The sequence below is a fragment of the Salmo salar genome, chromosome 13 (genome assembly GCF_965601325.2).
Source record: "Salmo salar chromosome 13, fSalSal1, whole genome shotgun sequence".
Classification (NCBI taxonomy): domain Eukaryota; kingdom Metazoa; phylum Chordata; class Actinopteri; order Salmoniformes; family Salmonidae; genus Salmo; species Salmo salar.
Window position 1 is genome coordinate 57,634,180 of NC_138303.1, and position 23,023 is coordinate 57,657,202.

At 45.4% G+C, this 23,023-nt stretch overlaps 1 protein-coding gene across 2 annotated transcripts in view; it reads right to left on the bottom strand.

Annotated features, from left to right (window-relative positions):
• The window catches only part of LOC106567445 (serine/threonine-protein phosphatase 2A 55 kDa regulatory subunit B beta isoform), an 88,853-nt gene that overhangs the window by 12,509 nt on the left and 53,321 nt on the right, over window positions 1–23,023 (bottom strand). For both annotated transcript variants that reach the window (XM_014136708.3, XM_014136709.3), the window contains exons 2-4: window positions 5,889–5,986; window positions 2,802–2,967; window positions 2,051–2,163 (exon numbers count right to left, since the gene is read on the bottom strand). In XM_014136708.3, coding sequence (XP_013992183.1) covers window positions 2,051–2,163; window positions 2,802–2,967; window positions 5,889–5,986 — 377 coding nt within the window. The remainder of the gene's footprint in view (window positions 1–2,050; window positions 2,164–2,801; window positions 2,968–5,888; window positions 5,987–23,023) is intronic.

Consider the following 23,023-nt stretch of genomic DNA (forward strand, 5'->3'; position numbering starts at 1 on the left):
GCACGGTCACATCATCACACAGCGAGAGTTGGAGGAGGAGCATGCTGCAGAGACTGCTGAGGTCATTAACTCATACATCAACGTCTGTTTCTCAGATGAGGCAGCACTGGGAGGAGCTGCTTCGGTCCACAGTTATTACTCAATAGAAAGACCTGGACATGAATCAAGCCAAGCGGGTGATATGTTCAGACAGGATAGGAGAGAAATGGGAGACCTTCAACCCAAATGGATAGTAAATCCTCCTTAAGTGTACCATCTCACAATAAGCATAGCATACACAGTGGTATGCATGCTAGTGAGCAGTGGACATTTTCAATAACATTGATCCTGTACTGGTCCCACTACTGAGGGGCCACATAGGGTTAAGTGTAGTCAGTTAGTAAGGTCTCCTCTGCAGAGTACTGGGACAGACTGACAGTACATACCTCTCTGATGGGTGACATCATGTTTTCTCTCAGAGTGACTGAAAGACATTTTCTTTGCTCACCAAGCGAGGAGTTTTTGTATGGAGGTCAATGAGGGAGTGTCAAATTTGGTTAACAAATAATTGAATGGCATATTTGCTACGTGTGGCTTAGTTGATCTAATAGAAGTTTCGTAATGATTAGGTTGTTATGAGTGTACTGATATAAGTAGGACCTGTGACATCCTAGCAACTTGGAGAAAATACACTATTTATCGGAGTTGTGCCTGGTCGTCACTAGTTACCACAGCCACAAAGTCATAAACCCCAACTATTTCTACAATTTCTCTTCTTAAAATATGATTTTAAACCTAACCTTAAATTAATACCGAAAAAAAATAAATGTTCTGTTTTCATGACTTTTTACGATAGAGCCAATTTTGACTTTGTGCCTGTGGTAACCGTTGTGCCTGTTGTGCCTGTACATGCGTATCTGCCTTCTCGTTGGCTCGAATTATCCCACCTGATCTTGCCTACTCCCGACTTGGAATGAAATAGGTGCCGGTACTGTTTACATTTAGGTGCAGAAGCTCCACAATACTTTTGAGATAATATTCTATAAGAGGAACAGGAGCTCAAGCAGTAGGAAATTGGAGTTGCCGGTAATCAGCTCCGGTGAGCTCCTGCCCAAGTCAAGCACTGCCTGCAACACAGTCGCTCCCTCCCACTAACTTAATCCCATTCAATGATGTTTCACAATTCCATCTCTCAACCGTAATGTGATTTCTATTGATTTCCAAAGGCTGTGTTGCGTAAGGGTCAATTTGTGCCCCAGAGTGGAAAATGAGAGCATGAGGAGAGAGGGATGATTGGCACAAGCCAGGGGTCGAAATATTGATACAGTTTCTACACAGCTCACTTCTCTCCTAAATCAATATGATATTTACTGACGAGTGCGGAGTGTGAGCTCTGGAACGAAGGAAAACATGTCTATTACATTCTTTTTTTTTTTAAATGAGAGTGGAGGAGAAAAAGAGAGGATTCAATTCAAATGTTTGTTCTGGGGGTTTTTCTTTCATGTAACACAACAATGATGAAAACAGGCCTTTTATGTTTATAAAGGAAAAGACAACAAACGTCTACCCATCATAAGACCTCTGTTTACACCAGCTATAATCTACTATGGCTTTACCATCTGACAGCTACCAATAGAGTTGATGTCGGACATGTCCCAGCCTGCTGTCTGTGTATCCATGGAGATGGGGGTGATATTTGACCCCATGCTGACCCCTGGTCAAAGGATGGTGGAGACAGATGGGTCACTACTGGACCTGGCTAATGTTTGGTCAGTCAGCAGCATTGGCGCTTGGTGTCCCCCCCCCCCCCCAGAAACACCCCCTCCACACCCTCACACTGACAGACATGTGCATTTGGCAAGATATGAAACCAGGCGAGTTTCTTTAATCCCTCAGTGGCACTGGGGGGAGAGATAGAGGCTTAGACTGCCATAGGGAGCGATAATGACACAGGTTGCCAGAGGAAGGATGACATCAGTGTTCAACCTCTGTATGTAGCGCTGGGCGGGTGGGCACAGAGATGCCCGGAGGCTGTGGTGACACCGTGGTGGGGTACGGGTTGGCATCTTACCCGCAGGGCGGTGATGGTGGTTGGGTCTCGGATCCTCCCATCCTCGTCCTTCAGGTTGTAGCCCTCCGGTCTCTTGTCCCGCTCACTGATCTTCCACAGCTTCACCGTTTTATCTGCAGGGAGGAGAGGAGGAGGGGAGAGAGGGATGAGCAACAACAGACTAGGGATGGGCTAAACGAACGGTGTACTGTGCTGATCTGGCTTGGGGAGATAGCTAGCTGTGCTAAGGAGGGGAGGAGGGCGACTCAGTGGTGTGCGGCTCGATCTGCTGTGCTGCTACAGTATTGGAAGCTTGCCACTGCGGAGGGTTGGCATGGCATAAATAGATAGCAGATATATCAGCTGAGATCAATAGCCTCCAATTAACCTGATTAAAGCCTCCTGTTGTCAGCCTAGCTTGTTCCACAGATGTTCAAAGATAGCGCTCTGCCCTCATAGGAGTCTGTCTGCTGATGCAAGTTCCCCGTCTAATACATTTAGTGAAAGGTGAAAGGAGGGGCACTGCAGTATTGTAAAGGTCAATGGAGTGACTGATGAATATGTGAATATGTAACTTGAGAAGAGCCACTTCCTGCCTCTTGCAGCACTTCACATGAAGACTTTTCCATAAAGCAGCCGCTTGGCTAAAATCAATAGGCTGTATTATGCAACAGATGATGTAATGGAGGTAATGGAACCATTAGCAAACGCTAACGTCGACAAGTGAGCAGTAAAATATGGTGATTTCCCTAAAACTGGCTGTGCGGCTTACCATTGGTGGAGAGGAGGAAGTAGGCAGCGTTCTGTTGAGGCAGCCAGCGGATCTTGTTGATCTTCTCCTCGATCTCCAGGCTCTTCAGGTAGTCAAACTCAGGCTCGTGGCTCTGGAAGGTGCTGTAAACATTGTACTCCCCTCTCCTGTGGGGCTGGTTCTTACTCTGAAACAACCAGGACAACGTTGGAGTTTGTGGATTTTTCAGCTATTCAGACATGCAAAATAAAAAGGCCAGTGTTTGAAGTTTGACAATGAAATGAAGATAACGATATTGCGGGATGAGGATACAGAGGAGGGGTACATTGAACACAATTTGAGAGTGGGGATCTTCCTATTTGCACTGAATAGACAAAATGTAAGGAAACAGCAACCCAAGATTTTCACAGCAGCAGATGTGTCGACGGCCTGGTTTCTGCTTTCTAGATCAAGCATACATACGCACACTACCCAGGAACTACCCAGGAACAAACAAAACATGGGGAGTGTAGTATGTTGAGCAGTCACCAAAATCCCTCTCCGGCATTATACGGGTTGACATAACTGCTGACATTGTACAGACCTTGTGCCTTCATAAGGCATTTTTGTTGAGTAGAACTATGAGAAATCAGGCAAAAGTGGGTTAAATCTATTGTAAGGCTGTCAGGATCTGTAGTAAGGGCCAGCGAGATAGCTCAATAACAGCCCAGCAGCCTCAGCTCAGCCAACATGGCAGGTCAGGTTTCACCTCAGGAAGCTTCAGAATCAATAGAGCCAAATCAGATGACCAAACAAGAAGGGAGGGTATTAATGGAAACAGATTTGCCCTCTGCGGGGGTGAAGACAGGGGGAAGCAAGGGGGGGGGGGGGGCTCTGGTGTGAGGATTAGCGGATACTATGGAGCGCCTTGAAATCAGCTGGAAGGTGAAAAGACGCGGAGAAAGGAGGGGGGGATCTCATGCAGTCCCTGACGTTCATATTTTCTCACAGCCAGACAGAAGGTTCAGACGCTGTCTAGTCCTTTCATCCAGCTTCCAAAGGAGACGGTAGGCCTCCCCGAGTGGCCCATAATCTTTCCATAATACCTCCTACAACCACTGAATAAACATTCACAGACCCTTAACACTTCCACAACTAGTACTACTGCTGCTACTACTGCTGCTACAACTACTACTACACAGTAACCCAGCGAATGAAAGAGCTCAGACACACCGATAGTATTTGCTCGCCGAGAGTACTTAGCATCTCTGAACAGAGTGCCAGACATCATTTGCTAACCGAGTGTACACCAATTTTACATGTAGAATCGGGTGAAGACAGTCGGATGTCAACAGTGGCTCGTCCCTAAAACACAGTGCGCGGAACGATCAGCAGACGAACGCTAGATCAACATTCGGTGCGATGTGTGCGAGCCTTTACTGTAACACGCTGGCACGGTTTCTTCCACATCCAATCAACATCTAAACTCGGCAAAAAAAGAAACGTCCTCTCACTGTCAACTGCGTTTATTTTGAGCAAACTTGACGTGTAAATATTTGTATGAAAATAAGATTCAACAACTGAGACAGAAACTGAACAAGTTCCACAGACATGTGACTAACAGAAATGGAATAATGTGTCCCTGAACAAAGGGGGGGGGGTCAAAATCAAAAGTAACAGTCAGTATCTGGTGTGGCCACCAACTGCATTAAGTACTGCAGTGCATCTCCTCCTCATGGACTGCACCAGATGTGCCAGTTATTGCTGTGAGATGTTACCCCACTCTTCCACCAAAGCACCTGCAAGTTCCCGGACATTTCTGGGGGGAATGGCCCTAGCCCTCACCCTCCGATCCAACATGTCCCAGACGTGTTCAATGGCATTGAGATCCGGACTCTTTGCTGGCCATGGCAGAACACTGATATTCCTGTCTTGTAGGAAATCACGCACAGAACGAGCAGTATGGCTGGTGACATTGTCATGCTGGAAGGTCATGTCAGGATGAGCCTGCAGGAAGGGTACCACATGAGGGAGGAGGATGTCTTCCCTGTAACGCACAGTGTTGAGATTGCCTGCAATGACAACAAGCTCAGTCTGATGATGCTGTGAAACACCGCCCCAGACCATGACGGACCCTCCACCTCCAAAATTGATCCCGCTCCAGAGTACAGGCCTCGGTGTAACGCTCATTCCTTCAACAATAAACGCAAATCCGACCATCACCCCTGGTGAAACAAAACCGCAACTCGTCAGTGAAGAGCACTTTTTGCCAGTCCTGTCTGGTCCAGTGGTCCGGTGGGTTTGTGCCCATAGGCGACGTTGTTGCCGGTGATGTCTGGTGAGGACCTGCCTTACAACAGGCCGACAAGCCCTCAGTCCAGCCTCTCTCAGCCTATTGTGGACAGTCTGAGCACTGATGGAGGGATTGTGCGTTCCTGGTGTAACTCGGGCAGTTGTTGTTGTCATCCTGTACCTGTCCCGCAGGTGTGATGTTTCGATGTACCGATCCTGTGCAGGTGTTGTTACACGTGGTCTGCCACTGCGAGGACGATCAGCTGTCCGTCCTGTCTCCCTGTAGTGCTGTCTTAGGCGTCTCACAGTAAGAACATTGCAATTTATTGCTCTGGCCACATCTGCAGTCCTCATGCCTCCTTGCAGCATGCCTAAGGCACATTCACGCAGATGAGCAGGGACCCTGGGCATCTTTCTTTCGGTGTTTTCAGAGTCAGTAGAAAGGCCTCTTTAGTGTCCTAAGTTTTCATAACTGTGACCTTAATTGCCTACCGTCTGTAAGCTGTTAGTGTCTTAACGACCGTTCCACAGGTGCATGTTCATTAATTGTTTATGGTTCATTGAACAAGCATGGGAAACAGTGTTTAAACCCTTTACAATGAAGATCTGTGAAGTTATTTGGATTCGTACGAATTATCTTTGAAAGACAGGGTCCTGAAAAAGGGACGTTTATGAATGGTAATGCATGTGCCGATGTGATGTTATTTCATTCAAGGTTCAATATGGGTTCATTAGATGCAGGTTTATGAGCTAGATGTCAAATGGTTAGTGACATAGTAAAACAGAGTGCCAGGATGTGAGAGACATGATGAGAATGGGGGTCTGTGCCGGTCTTACCTCCTGTTCTCTCTGGAACACCACCACTCTCCCTCCCTTGTCCCCCGTTGCCAGCAGCTCTCCAGTTGGGTTGAACTCAACCGTGGATATGATGTCAGCTGGAAGATAAGACACACAGAGAAACGTTACCTCCCTGAGATACTCAATACAGTGATACAGTACATTACCCACCGACTGTATGCCTGAATGAGTCACGTTCTGTTTCCTTCACCTCATTGATAACCGTAAAATCTATTTTGAAGACCCAGCTATGTGAAATTAAATTGGTGAATGGCTTGAAATGCACCACATCACCAAAAGTATATGGACACCTGCTCGTTAAACATCTCATTCCAAAATCATGGGCATTAATATGGAGTCAGTCTCCCCTTTGCTGCAAAACAGCCTCCACTCTTCCGGGAAGGCTTTCCTCAGGATGTTGGAACATTGCTGCAGGGACTTGCTTCCATTCAGCAACAAGAGCATTAGTGAGCTTGGGCACTGATGTTGGGCGATTAGGCCTGGCTTGCAGTCGGCTTTCCAATTCATCCCAAAGGTCTTTGATTGGGGTTGAGGTCGGCGCTCTGTGCAGGCTAGTCAAGTTCTTCCACACTGATCTCAACAAACTTTCTGTATGGACCTTGCTTTGTGCACGGGGGCATTGTCATGCTGAAACATGATTCCGCAAACTGTTGCTACAAAGTTGGAAGCACAGAATTGTCTAGAATGTCATTGTATGCTATAGCGTTAAGATTTCCCTTCACTGGAACTAAGGGGCCTAGCCCGAACCATGAAAAACATCCCAGATTTGTCTGTTGGACTGCCAGATGGTGAAGCATGATTCATCACTCCAGAGAATGCGTTTCCACTGCTCTAGAGTCCAATGTCGAGCTTTGCGCCACTCCAGCCGACGCTTGAAATTGCGCATGGTGATCTTGGGTTTGTGTGCGGCTGCTCGGCCATGGAAACCCATTTCATCAAGCTCCTGAAGAACAGTTCTTGTGCTGACCTTGCTTCACAGAGGCAGTTTGGAACTTGGTAGTGAGTGTTGCATTCGAGGACAGACGATTTTTATGCGCTATGAGCTTCAGCGGTCCCGTTCTGTAAGCTTGTGAGGCCTACCATTTCGCGGCTAAGCCGTTGTTGCTCCTAGACGTTTCCACTTCACAATAACAGCAAAGAGTTGACCGGCAGCTACAAACTGATGTGTTGGAAATGTGGCATCCTATTTCTTCAGTAAGGCCATTCTACTGCCAATGTTTGTCTATGGAGATTGCATGGCTGTGTGCTTGATTTTATACACCTGTCTGCAATGGGTGTGGCTGAAATTGCTGAATCCACTCATTTGAAGGGGTGTCCACATACTTGTGTATATACTGTCTAGTGTAGGCGGGTCAAGAGGCAGAGTTAAAAAACGTAACCCTGATTCTTAAATGCATTCAAGCGGTCTATTTTCACGCCCCTGCAGTTGATGTGCTCCTCAAGTCTTTGAAGGCCTGCTCTCTCCCAGGCAGAAAGGCCTGCTCAGATAGCGTGTCCATGGATCAGATCAATTATGTGTGCCACTAGCTCATCTCAGGGCTGATGAAAGGCCTGGGCCACCACTACAACAACAGCCTGGGCCACTCACAATGCTACAGCCCCCTCGCTAGGCTAGCTCCATCAGTAGCACCCCCCCCTGCCCCCGCACTGTCTGTCACCACCCCATTCATATGCAAAACCCTCTCACACATCTCCCCGACACACACGCCAGATCTCTACAATAACACGGTATGGTGGACCTGGAGAATTACAGCCTGCTGCTTCTCTCTGTAGCGGGGAAGCCTCCGCAATAGGTCTCTACAACTCAATCACATCAGATCAGATACAAATGACATTTCTGGTCCATCCGTCGCACACTCGGAACACTCCATTCTGTGGTTGACAGTGAAGTTGCATTACAAAAGAGCCACCCCACACCCTCTTCCTACAATATTAAAGATGGCAGATAGATGCTCACACTCATGTTCATACATAGAGATGGAAGACCATGTCTGTCTTTACAGACCCCAACAGGGTGGCCAGGCATCCAACTGTTGACGATGGTACAGAATTACTGTTGTTGCATCTCTGAGAAACATACACAAACTACGCCTAGGACAACACAGACAGACAAATGTGTGTGTACGACGCAAACGTCTCATTTAGCAGCATCACTGTAGGTGGTGCGCAAATCCAGATAACCCGTCTGCATTCTAGGGGCTTAGAGAAATGGCAAAGGAAGCTGCCATTGTTGGCTGTCTTGCGGTGTGATGAGGACTATCTAAACCACACAGCCACAGAGGAAAGTAGGGCAATCGGGGATGTTTAATTAAAGCAACCCCTCACTAGGGAGCGTTGAAGAACTGCGACACCACCAAGGAACTTAGGGGACGAATGCTCTCCCCTCTGTCTGTCTGTGTAAACAGCCTGCCGTATCAGTGCCACCACAGCCCCAATACAGCTCACTGTACGCATTAACAGCCTCTCAAGTGTCTCATACTCCACGCCCCGCTCTTGACTCGACCGTACAATTTGGCAACCTCGAAGAAGACAAAGAGCCTGTATTGCTGTCTATGTGCTGCTGGGTGTTTATGTATGCTGCAGCAGTAAGCTCTGCCCTGCCCTGCCAGCCAGCGGAGGGGATTTGCTTCTAAATGGAGGATCTGTGTGTCTATTATGCATAACTATCCTCAGCCCAAACACACAGTCTATCCAAGGCGGGAGAGTATCCTCTCCGTCTCTGTCTCCTTATCTAACCCTGTAGGTTCCCTTCTGCCCACGTCACACACACACACAACAAAAATGACATGACACACCTGGTACCTCACATGACCTGTCGACTGAACGCACCAAACATTGATTCAGGTCAGGACATCCAGAACGGAGATGTATCAAGTAGAATATCTATCTCAAGCTGGTTCTAGCAGTGTGAGGTTAAGAGAATTCAACTGGCATGCCTAGAATGGAAATAGTTTGTTTTCATCTGAAAAACAAAAGGAGTCGATCATGAGTTTTCCCTCAAGCAGATTGTGGTCGATTGATTCCTACCTTTGACACATCTTCCCTGGTCTTCCTCTAGCAGATGCATCTGTTTTAGAGGCTGTGCCTGGGTACACTGTTGCTATGCAATCCTCTCAGAGATACGTTACATACCCTGCCAGGTGGGCTGTGGCTCGCTCTCTCATTCGCAGGTATATTTGTATTGTTCGAAACTCTCTTCAGATCTGGAGAGATGAGTCCCTCGCACACATACACACTCCCACACACTCGCGAACAGAGTGCTTTTACCGACAACGCTCGGTCCGGATTTGAATAGTTAACATTAAGCCAACCAAACAAACAAGACCAGGCTTTTAAATAATTATATTTTGTTCCCAGGAGAAGCATGTCAGAAATAGAGAGGGATAGAACGAGAAAGAGATGGAATGAAAGGAAAAGAGATAGATGTGTTTTTCTGTGTGATTAAAAGAGAGAGAGAGAGAAGGGGGGAGAGAGAGAGAGAGAGAGAGAGAGAGAGAGAGAGAGAGAGAGAGAGAGAGAGAGAGAGACAGGGAGGGAGTATGGAGCGATTTCAGTGCCAACATACATTTTATTTGAATTCCATCACTTTAAATTTGAATTTAATCTTTTTGAAATTGTAATGCTGAACTTGTAAACTGAACTTGTATTTCCTGATTTGAAACTGAATTGAATGAATATTACAGTCAGCTTTAACATTTAATTTCCATTTCATTGAATATTCAAGCTCAATATTTATATATTCATTTTCAATATGATAGATATTGCATTAATTGTCTGTGCATCAAGTTAACAAACTATAATTTCAAGTTTATCAAAGTTTCATATATTGAACTTCTCAGATGCATTCAGATTCAGTTTTCCAATTCAGTTCTCTAAATTCTGATTCAAAACCATAGACATCATCCTGGTACTTTGCCAGCCTGGAAAAGTGGAAGAGAACTGATAGAATCCAAAGCTGACTGTGGTAAACAGAAACTTCTGGCGGTTTCTGAAAACAATTCATTTGGCCCTGACATTTGAACTGTTTTGGCTATGAGCTACTATGAGCCCATTCCTGAAAGCTAAGACTCTCTGGAGCTTGGACGTGGGTCTTTCACTCTATGATGATCACAGGCTGCGTTAAAAGGGAGTGTCACAAAATGTGCCCCACATAAGAATATACAGTTGAAGTCGGAAGCTTACATACACCTTAGCCAAGTACATTTAAACTCAGTTTTTCTCAATTCCTGACATTTAGCCCTAGTAACAATTCCCTGTCTTAGGTCAGTTAGGATCACCACTTTATTTTAAGAATGTGAAATGTCAGCATAATAGCAGAGAGAATGATTTATTTCAGCTTTTATTTATTTCATCACATTCCCAGTGGGTCAGAAGTTTTACATACACTCAAATAGTATTTGCCAGCATTGCCTTTAAATTGTTTAACTTGGGTCAAACGTTTCGGGTAGCCTTCCACAAGCTTCCCACAATAAGTTGGGTGAATTTTGGCCCATTCCTCCTGATAGAGCTAGTGTAACTGAGTCAGGTTTGTAGGCCTCCTTGCTCGCAAACGCTTTTTCAGTTCTGCCCACACATTTTCTATAGGATTGATGTCAGGGCTTTGTGATGGCCACTCCAATACCTTGACTTTGTTGTCCTTAATCTATTTTGCCACAACTTTGGAAGTATGCTTGGGGTCATTGTCCATTTGGAAGACCCATTTGCAACCAAGCTTTAACTTCCTGACTGACGTCTTGTGATGTTGCTTCAATATATCCACATAATTTTCCTCCCTCATGTAGCCATCTATTTTGTGAAGTGCACCTGTCCCTCCTGCAGCAAAGCACCCCCACAACATGATGCTGCCACCCCCGTGCTTCACGGTTGGGATGGTGCTCTTCAGCTTGCAAGCCTCCCCCTTTTTCCTCCAAACATAACGAGGGTCATTATGGCCAAAACAGTTCTAATTTTGTTTCATCAGACCAGAGGACATTTCTCCAAAAAGTACAATCTGTGTCCCCATGTGCAGTTGCAAACCGTAGTCTGGCTTTTTTTATGGCCTCCAGCATCATCACAAGTTCCTTTGCTGTTGTTCTGGGATTGATTTGTACTTTTCGCACCAAAGTACGTTCATCTCTAGGAGACAGAACGCGTCTCCTTCCTGAGCAGTATGATGGCTGTGTGGTCCCATGGTGTTTATACTTGCATGCTATTGTTTGTACAGATGAACGTGGTACCTTCTGGTGTTTGGAAATTGCTCTCAAGGATGAACCAAACTTGTGGAGGTCTACAATTTTTTTCTGGCGTCTTGGCTGATTTCTTTAGATTTTCCCATGATGTCAAGCAAAGAGCCACTGAGTTTGAAGGTAGGCCTTGAAATACATCCACAGGTACACCTCCAATTGACTCAAATGATGTCAATTAGCCTATCAGAAGCTTCTAAAGCCATGACATCATTTTCTGGAATTTTTTAAAGCTGTTTTAAAGCTGGCACAGTATGTAAACCTCTGACCCACTGGAATTGCGATACAGTGAATTATATGTGAAATAATCTGTCTGTAAACAATTGTTGGAAAAATTACTTGTGTCATGCACAAGGTAGATGTCCTGACCGACTTGCCAAAACTAAGTCTGTTAACAAGAAATTTGTGGAGTGGTTGAAAAATGAGTTTTAATGACTCCAACCTAAGTGTATGTAAACTTCCAACTTCAACTGTAGTTGGAATGCCTTGTCATAGAATCCAAAGCTCACTGTGGTAAACAAAAACCATTGTAAAGGACTTCTAAGGATAGCCTTTCCACCCCCAATTTAATCTTGCTCTTGTGACTGACTGGGTCTGAACCAGGTCTGCTGCATGTCACAAGACTGTGTTAGTCCACTTAGCTAAAGCCTATAGGGATAAGTTCAGGAAGTTCATGTAAAGGACGACACACTGCTTGATTAAGGAGTACTGCTTCCCTCTGATTCAGCTCGTACTGAGACTCAAACTCAGGACCTCTGCCTCGCAAACACACTGGACTGCCCTCCTGAAGCATTCCAACCCTCCTCTCTATTGAAAAAAGGCCTTCTTCAATTGCGCAAGGAGCAACACTTCAGGCTGATGAGCAATGTTCCCTGTAAGCTATGCACTGGCACGCAGCTCCCCTGGGACTGCCGCACAAAATAAATATCAGCCAGCACAGAGAAGCACGAGATTGAACTCCACTCAACTTCTAGTTTTCCCCTTTAGTTAACACTATCAACGTTTCCCTTTACTGTGGGAATTGCCAATATTAGCCACTAATATAGATGTTTGGTCAACAGGGGGGTGGGGAGTTTTTGCCCGCGCTGCAGACGCGGCTATATCGGTCGGGCTAATACAGGACTATTAAAACCCCAGTGCACTACTTTTGTGAAAAAATATTTTTTCCAACAACAACAAAAAATACATATATATTTATTCAGATTTTTCAGGGGGTGCTCCAGCACCCTCAGCACCCTTACTTCCCGTGGCTATGGTAGATGCGCTTGATTTGAGATCAAAGCAAGAGCTGCACTAAACCACGTGTGCACATTTGTTAATGTTCTTCGCTAGTAAGTGAGTTATTAGCCCAGTTATAGCTCATTTCTAGTCAGCAATGGGGGAATAGTTGCTTCCTACAAGAGTACAAAACGTGTGCATTTCTAGCCATCATTGAAAAGCGAGTCAGGTAATGATAGTTTTTTCTGTCTTAAAGGGGAAGTGTTGTATTTTGAGACAGGCTTGAATAAGCTAAGTAGCCAATATGCAGAAGGTAGCATAATTTGTCTGATTCTCTGTAATAATGGTATGGGAATAATAATTAACTTTATTTTGTAAAGTGGTTTCTTGCACAAACAACACATTTTAAGTCACCTCCTTGTCTGAAGGACAAGTGGATAAACAAGTTAATGTCAAGCCCTGCATATTTTTTCCAAAAGTCTCACGGAATGTAGGACTACATTGAACACCACACATTAGCTGCTACTGTAGGCTGAATGATAGAACAGCTATTTCCATGTTAAAATGTTATGGGATGCATTTTCTCCATTGATTTTGATGGTAGGCCACTCTGGTAGGCCTACATTATGATCGAATAGCCACCGTAGCCTACTTGTCCACTGTTAAAACTGTATCTTAAAGCGGGTACAGCCTCAGTGTTCACAGTCAACGCGTGCACATCATTTTCACAATGTTCAAGTTTGTGGTCAGCAGACCAGACATTTGCTCAGTGCCTAAAGAAAGGGAACATTGCTGATGAGTGAGTTTCAAAGATCCCCATCTGCGACATTCACCCCTTTAGCTCACTCCACAGAAACCCCAGCGATTGTACCAGAGCAACTGTAGATTCGAGTCCAGTTGCACCATTGTAAAGCACGCCACGCTACCTGCTTAGCGAGTACCGCTCCCCTGCGGTTCAGCACATATGGAGATTCGAACTCAGGACTTCTGCCTCAAAAACACGCATGACCTTCCTCCTGAAGTATTCCGACCCATCGTGCTATTAAAAAAGGCCTTTTTCAATTGCGCAAGGGGTGACACTTCAGGCTGAGGAGTGAGTTTCACAGATCCCCATCTGCTAAACTAATACAAGTCTTCAAGATCCAGCAAGTTTAGGTGATCAATGCTTATGTGATGAGAATCTACCCTGAGACCTGAAGATGTGCTAGTTTGACAAGTGTTAGACATCAGACAGGGGCGGACTGGCCATCTGGAATTTCGGGCAAATGGCAGATGGGCTGGTAAATTTTTAGCCCAGTGGGCCTGTCAAACTTTTTTTTTTTGCACAAAATTAGAATAGTGGGGGCCTCAAGGAAAATAATGGGCCATTGTGGGGGCCTGGAGGAAAAGAATGGTCCGGCGAAGGTGCCTGGAAATAAGAATGGGCTGGTGTGTTTGAAATGCCAGGGTCGATTTTTGGTCCCAGTCGGCCCCTGGTCTCATGTCTCCGGGCAAGGGTAGTCATTATAAGGTTAACATGTGACTGACTGGGTTAAGACTGTGTTAGCCTGTTGAGCTAAATGCCTAGACATTGGTCCTGTGACTTGGATGGGTCTCTTCAAGGAGGAGGTCAAAGGAGGGTGAAGTGTATTAAATTAGGTGCACAGATTCTTCTGCTTCTGTTTGCCACAGAAAGTGTTGTTGTGCAGTAGGCTTGATTTCGAACACAGTCTGTTATATTGGTGCCGTGATCGCCGAGTATGAGGTCCAAGGGGGGTGAAATGTAACCGAGGTGGTTCGATGAACCTTATTGGAGACTTGAAGACTTGTGTTAGCTTCCTGAACTAATGCCTATGTGCTAATCTAAGAGGTCCAACAGCCTTGTGACATTCAGGAGACCTGGTTCGAACCCAGTCAGTCACAAGAGCAAGATTAAATAGGGGGTGGAAAGGCTATCCCTAGAAGGGCTATGACAGGGTTATTCTGAAAAGTTGGCTAGAAGATAGAAAGTATATTTTTATTGGGGCCAAATTGCGGTTTTTGTGACACTCTTAACGGAGCCTGTGATCATCACATATGGGTACAGAAAGCAAATTAATACTCCAGAGAGTCTTAGCTTTTGGGAATGGGGTCATAATAGCTTATAGCTAAAGTGGTTCAAACACTAAAGCCAAATCCATAGTAGGAAAATAAATTCAACATGCCACATTGGCTTCAGAAACCATCAGAAGCTTCTGTTGACCACTGAGAGAGTTTGATTCTATCTGTTCTCCTCTACCTTTCCTGGCTGGCAAAGTACCAGGAACGTGGTCTCCGGTTTTGAATCGGAACTTAGAGAACTGAATCTGAATGCATCTGAGAAATTGAATATATTGAACTTTGATTAACTTGAATTGATGATTTGTAAACTTGATACACAGACCATGAATGCAATATCTACCATATTTAAGCTGAATATACAAATATTGAATTTGAATTCAATTGAAATTGTATTTTAAATGGTAATGCAATATTCATTCAATTCAGTTTCAAATCATGAAATACAAGTTCAATTTATGAATTCAATGATTTAATTTGTGAATTAAACATAAAAAATGTTACATTCAAATATCCTAATACAAATTAAAAATTCTAAAATTAAAATACAATTTCTGTTGGCACTGAAATCGCTCCATAAGGGAGGGAGAGTGAAAGAGAGAGAGAGAAAAAAAGAGGGGGAGTGAAAAAGAAAGAAGACTGGTTTGTTATATTTTTACCCTAGTGCACCTCCATGTTGTCTGTGTGTGTTGGGGGAATTTTAGGAGGTTTCCATGACGACCCCCTCCTAGACTAACAGGGGCTGTATGAGGAGCATAGGCTGGGAGGACTTTGTTCTTAGGCTTTGAACTGGCAACAGTGCACTGCATCTTCACTACTGCTTCATAATCATATACACTAAAACTCCCCCTCCCCTTCCACATTCATATAGTACATACATATAGTACATACATATAGTACATACATATAGTACATACATACAGTACATACATATAGAAAATACTGCAGTATGGAATGATATGTTGTCAGCAGTGCTCGAAATCCAAAATTAGATTTGGTGTGTTAAAGATGATCATCAGACAGCTTGATGAGACAACAGATTGACAGCTGAACGACCTTGTTAACTTTCCTATTTGTGTGTTACATAACGGGCCTCATTTGTGAATTGTGTTGGATCCAATAGGCTTAATGAGACAGGAGAGAACAAAGTGTTTATCCACACGTAAGCGGTCAGTGGCTCTCCTGTCCTGGCTAGCCCTGTCTGTCTCTATCTTGTCTGTCTCTATCCTGTCTGTCTCTGTCCTGTCTGTGTCCTGCCTGTCTCTTTCTAATCGGTCTCTATACATCCTGTCTGTCTCTATCCTGTCCTGTCTCTGATGTTAAGGACATCCATACTGCTGACAGGTTGGCCACATACTGTAAAGTACATCTCTCTTCATCACACTATAACACTGCATCCCAAATGGCACCCTATTCCCTACATTAGAAAGAAAGAATGGCACCAGAGGGAATGGCTGCCGTTTTAAGAGCTTCTAACCAATTGTGATATTTTGCATGCAATCACTGGATGAGCTCCATTAGAGACTATCCTACCAACGGGACATTAAAAACTGTAATATCTTATTTTTCACAGAGTCGTGACTGAATGACAACACGAGTAATATATAGTTGGCTGGGTTTTCCGTACATCGGCAGGACAGAACAGCTACGTCCGGTAAGAAGAGGGGTAGGAGTGTGTGTCTATTTGTCAATAACAGCTGGTGCACGATGTCTAATACTAAGGTAATCTCGAGGTATTGCTCCCCTGAGGTAGAGTACTTCATGATAAACCGTGGACCACACTATCTACCAAGAGTTTTCATCTATATTTTTTGTAGCCGTCTATTTGCCACCACAAATCAACGGTGGCACTAAGACCGCACTCAACGAGCTGTATAAGGCCATAAGCAAACAAGAAAAGAATCATCCAGAAGCGCTGCTCCTAGTGGCCGGGGACTTTAACGCAGGCAAACTTAAATCCGTTTACTTCATTTCTACCAGTATGTCACATGTGCAACCAGAGGAGAAAAAAAACTCTAGACCACCTTTACTCCACACACAGAGACACGTACAAAGCTCTCCCTCGCCATCCATTTGGCAAATCTGACCATAATTCTATCCTCCTGATTCCTGCTTACAAGCTCAAATTAAAGCAGGAAGTACCAGTGACTCGCTCAATACGGAAGTGGTCAGATGATGCGGATGCTACTTTACAGGACTGTTTTGCTAGCACTGACTGGAATATGTTCCGGGATTCATCCAATGGCATTGAGGAGTATACCACCTCAGTCAGCTTCATCAATAAGCGCATCGACAACGTCGTCCCCACAGTGACTGTACGTACATATCCCAACCAAAATCCATGGATTACAGGCAACATCCGCACCAAGTTAAAAACTAGAGCAGCTGCTTTCAAGGAGTGGGACACTAATCCGGATGCTTATAATAAATCCCATTATGCCCTCAGATGAACCATCAAACAGGCAAAGCGTCAATACAGGACTAAGATTGAATCCTACTACACCGGCTCTGACGCTCGTCGGATGTGGCAGGACTTGCAAACTAATACAGACTACAAAGAGACACCCAGCCATGAGCTGCCCAGTGACATGAGCCTACCAGATGGGCTAAATGTCTTTTATGCTCGTTTCGAGGCAAGCAACACTGAAGCATGCATGAGAGCACCAGCTGTTCCGGAAGACTGTGTGATCACGCTCTCCGTAGCCAATGTGAACAAGACCTTTAAAAAGGTCAACATTCACAAGGCCGTAGGGCCAGATGGATTACCAGGACATGTACTCAGAGCATGCGCGGACCAACTGGCAAATGTCTTCACTGACATTTTCAACCTCTCTGACCGAGTCTGTAATATCTACATATTTCAAGCAGACCACCATAGTCCCTGTGCCCAAGAAAGCGAAGGTAATCTGCCTAAATGACTACCGCCCCGTAGCACTCACGTTGGTATCTCAATCTCAATCGCACTCCACTCTGCCCTTTCCTACCTGGACAAAAGGAACACCTGTGAGAATGCTGTTCATTGACTACAGCTCAGTGTTCAACACCATAGTGTTGAAACAAATCTCATAATTAAAATCATATTTCAAAATTAAAATCAAAGCTCGTCATTAAGCTAAGGACCCTGGGACTAAACACATCCCTCTGCAACTGGATCCTGGACTTTCTTACGGGCTGCCCCCAGGTGGTAAGGGTAGGCAACAACACATCTGCCACGCTTATCCTCAACACAGGTTCCCCTCAGGGGTGCGTGCTTAGTCCCCTCCTGTACTCCCTGTTCACCCACTACTGCGTGGCCAAGTACGACTCCATCACCATCATTAAGTTTGCTGACGACACAACAGTGGTAGGCCTAATCACCGACAACAATGAGACAGCCTATTGGGAGGAGGTCAAAGCCCGACAGTGTGGTACTAGGACAACAACCTCTCCCACAATGTGAGCAAGACAAAGGAGATGATTGTGGACTACAGGAAAATGAGGGCCCCCATTCACATCGACGGGGCTGTAGTGGAGCGGGTCGATAGATTCAAGTTCCTTGGTGTCCACATCACCAAAAAACTATCATGGTCTAAACACACCAAGAAAATTGTGAAGAGGGTATGACTACGCCTTTTCCCCCTCGGGAGACTGAAAAGATTTGGCATAGGTCCCCAGATCCTCAAAAGGTTATACAGCTGTGCAAGAGCATCCTGACCAGTTGCATCACCGCCTGGTATGGCAACTGCTCGGCATTTGACCGTAAGGCGGTACAGAGGGTAGTGAACACAGCCTAGTAAATCACTGGGGCCAAGCTTCCTGACACCCAGGACCTATATACTAGGCGGTGTCTAGGTCCAAAAGTCTAGGTCCAAAAGGCTTCTTAACAGCTTCTACCCCCAAGCCATAAGACTGCTGAACAATTAATCAAATGGCCACCCGGACTATTTGCATTGACACCCCCTCTTTGTTTTTACACTGCTGCTACTCGCTGTTTATTATCTATGCATAGTCACTTTACCCCTACCTACATGTACAAATTACCTTGACTAACCTGTTCCCCGCACATTGACTCGGTACCGGTACCCCCTGAATATAGCCTCGTTATTGTATTGTGTTACTTTTTTATTTACATTCTTTACTTTAGTTTATTTATTAAATATTTTCAAAACTCTATTTTCTTAAAACTGCATTGTTGGTTAAGGGCTTGTAAGTAAGTATTTCACAGTAAGGTTTATACTTGTATTCGGCGCATGTGACAAATAAAATTTGATATGAGACCTATTGCAGTATAGATATAGGGAATAGGGTGCCATTTAGTAGGCACTACAGGCACAATGGACCCTGGGTAGTATTTCACATAATATTGTCTGATAACCTAACAATTGATTTTATCCCCCCCACACACACACACACACACACACACACACACACACACACACACACACACACACACACACACACACACACACACACACACACACACACACACACACACACACACACACACACACACACACACACACACACACACACACCACACACACACACACACACACAAGGCTGATGTGTTTGTCCAGTAGCCAGGAGAGCTCATGGCTCATGTCATGGTCCTAAGCTAACAATGGTAACACTTGGCAGACAGACAGAAAGACATGGGCCCAAGCTGTGTCGCAGCCTTGCAGCCATCACATAGGGGAACTATTGTGTGTCCCGAGCTAAAGGGGGTTCTTTCAGCCTGTCCTGAGACATTTGGTCCTGGCTCTTCCTCCCCAGCTCCTCTCTATGTCTGTATGGACACTTAGTGGTTGGTCTCTCAGCATCATTACTCCCTTGCTTCAATGGAACGGAATATGAGTATATTAGATTGTACCTACAACAGGTACTGCAAGGAAATAAAAAAAACATGCACGCTTTCAAACACATGCAAGAATACAAACACACGCACACAAGAGAGACACACACCATGCTTTTAGCACGGATAACATCGAATATTTCTCCAGTCTGATTTATAAGAGGAGGTGGCAGCGAGAGCGTATGACCCACTTGGTCACAGATGTATTACCTCAGTGGTGTTAGAACACACTGTCCTACACGCAAAGATAAAAACAAGCACACACACCAACCCAGGCACCACACTGCCATACACACACACACCTAGTGCGTCAGAACAGAGCACCATGCTCAATGCATTGATCGGACGCTATGATGAAGAGGCGTATTGGAGAACACAAAGCAGAGCAGAGCCGGCGGAGGGGCGGGGAGGGGTTGGGGTGGGGGGGGTACAGGGGCAGGAATAATTACATCTAAATCATATTCACAATCCACATGGAAACAGAATTCCAAATCATCTCTCCGAGATGGGAAACATGCTGACCTAATTAGGCCCCAGGAGTATCCCAGTATCCCATTTTCAGACTCCTTTTCCCAACGTTTTCGTTCCTTATCATCAGATGAGAACATGGTGGGAGAATTCCACCACAAAGATGAAAGATTCAGAGGGAATGATGCGCCAGAGGGTGAAGTGTTATCGTCTTTTAATAACAACCAAGCTCTATCTTGCTTCTTTATAGTGGACAGGGTATAGCCAAACACAAAATACACCCACTGTTTGTCCCGTGAAGTAAAATAAGAACAATAGACATGAAATCAAATTCGAAATTGGTTTTCAATCAGTGAGCATTTTTCACATTCACCATCTATTCAACAGAAGATCAGAAAACATTTCTCTTGCTCCCTGTGTGCGAGTGCGCGTGCCGCGCGCGCACGCCAGTCAATCGGACTCGGCACCAGTGTGAATTGATGGGTGATATCTTGTCAGACAGAGTGTGACTTCAAAGGCGGATTCCATTTTTCCATGATTAGCCCATTAGAAGGGCGTGTGTGTTCTGAAAGGGAGAGCTCATTACTGTAGCTGCTCTGAACAGAGAGAAGCTCTGCTGCTTTGTTCTCTGATCATACCCTGACAGACAGAGGACAAAACACACACACACACACACACACACACTAGGACAATAAGAAAGCACCAGACAGGTCGTCTGTATACTGCGTACAGACAACAGCACGGAACCTTCCAGACTAAAATCTGGTCGCCTGTATCAAGCATTAATGATATCATAATTCTCCCAAGGCTGACGCTCCATGTTGATATTTCATTGGAAAATATCTCTCAGAAATAGCGGAGAAAACAGACAAAACAGTGTTGATAAGCGACTGGACTGAGAGGAGTGAGGAGTCCTGTTCTGAACAGGCCTTCATCCGGACATCTCAGCGATGCTTTGATCACTGGTCGGGTTTGAACATCTGACTAAATGTGGCACTCTGACGAATCAACTCAGCACAAAGACCTGTCTGTTCCGTAAGGCTCGGGATTTCGATTCTCTCTATAACGCAGGCTAGATGATGCTGGCCGTCGAGTCAGTCAGAGAGAGAGAGAGAGAGAGCGAGAGAGAATAAATCACAAAGCCAGTGGGGCTTTCATACGCTGGGGGTCAAGGGTCGAGGTGCTGCATGAGAGCCCAGCCGCCCTGATAACACAAATCCATCTTGTGTAATAATGTCAGAGCGACACTGTGGAAGGGGACAAGAGCTGAGTTTTATCACTGCTCCCCATCCATACATTTCACGCACATCTACACATCTGGACACACGCACACGCGCTCACCTATAATATTAAACCCGTGCCGTGGAATGAGTATCGGAGGTGCCATGGTGGGGCGCCCTCGCTCCTGCAGCCTAGCGCTGATTGCAATGGAGATTGGATCCCTGAGTCTACCGCCAACCCACATATCAGCCCCAGACGAAAGGCTAAAATTAGAATAGAGAGGATGCAGATAGCGGTCGATTCAGACGTGGGACGCTGAAATTGAGGTGCAGAGGGCAGCAGGGCCGACACCGGAGAAGGACGAGTTTTTTTTTATTATTAAAACCAGGAGTCAAATGTTTCATCTCAATGTGCTGGAGGGCACAGAGGCACTGTGGCTCTCAGTGACAAAGGTATTACCAACCAGGACTAAACAGCATCAGTAAATAATGTGCCTGACACCTCCGGCCACTCTAACACATTTTGCATTGTTCCCTTTCTCAGAGATTGCATTGTTTGTTTGTACTCCAAAACGATGCTAATGTAGGCCTATGTGTTGTGTACATTGTGCAAGAGTAAGCCGGGAACATACCTATATACCTATGCTTGTGTAACGAGGAAACAAATAAAACGCTGACCGTACAATCAGCTTTAGTCAAGAACCAGACGGGCTAGTGAGTAGTTAACAAGCTCTCAGAGAACAGTAAGTAACATAGACAGAGAGCAGACTAGAGACAGGTCCTAACCTACACTGTCCAGTACCAGAGCTCAGACAGACTACATGCTGTGTTAGTTCTTGTGTTACATGGTTGGGATGGACCCACAAACTGCTGTAGCTCTGCCCCGAAACAGTTGTATAAGTGGAGTTCCAGGTAGTATCAGAGAAAGAGGAAGAGAGAGAGACAGAGAGAGAGAGGAGAGAGAGAGGAGAGAGAGAGAGAGAGAGAGAGAGGCAGAGCGAGGCAGAGAGAGGGAGATAGAGACGAGAGAGAGAGAGAGAGAGAGAGGCAGAGCGAGGCAGAGAGAGGGAGATAGAGACAGAGAGAGAGAGAAAGAGAGAGGCAGAGCGAGAGAGAGGCAGAGCGAGAGAGAGGCAGAGCGAGAGAGAGGCAGAGCGAGAGGCAGAGAGGCAGAGCGAGAGAGGCAGAGCGAGAGAGAGGCAGAGCGAGAGGCAGAGAGGCAGAGCGAGAGAGAGGCAGAGCGAGAGGCAGAGAGGCAGAGAGGCAGAGCGAGAGAGCGAGAGAGAGAGAGAGAGAGAGAGAGAGAGAGAGGGAGAGAGAGAGAGAGAGAGAGAGGGAGAGAGAGAGACAGAGACGCAGCAGCTTGCTGGCTTTAATGCATTGCTAAACAACACCTGCGTGGGGCCAGAGATTAGCAGGCTGAGTCTGTGCTGCTGAATTACGTGTCTAAAGGATTTGACTTCAGGATAAACTGCACCTATCAGAAATGGCCCCCATTTCCTGTGAAACAAACACACTATAAACTCACCGCACTGGGCTCACCTTAAAGTCTAGATTCAAAGAAATGCAACAATGCAAATAGCGATGCAACGGAGCACCTCAACGTACGAGCAAAGTAATCATAGTGTCAACAACATACATGTATTAAAATAAACAAAATCAAAATTGCAGTCTTGACACATTGGTCTCGTATCTTTTCCAAGTGAAACACAGTGGTAAATCTACTCAATCAGCTGTTCTTAGAAGTCCGCTGGAATGTTTCCTAATGGAAGGGTCTAGGTCATTGGGGTCATTGGGGAGTTTCCCATCCTTCCTTCCCTACATGCTGAAGGCTGAGTTGACCCACAGCACTAAGTGGCTTAGACAGACCTGATAATCCTATGTTGTGCCCCTGGCGTCCACACATAGCCATAAGTCCCTCTGAAAAATCTATTTGCAGCAATCTGCTCACTGTTCAAAATCGTGCCCTCCCCCCCGATAACAACAAACTAATACATCATAACATACCGAGCCTCACTGACATGGTCAGAATGGTTTATGTGGCACTGGCTCATCAAGAAACATGGAGTCATCTGCAGG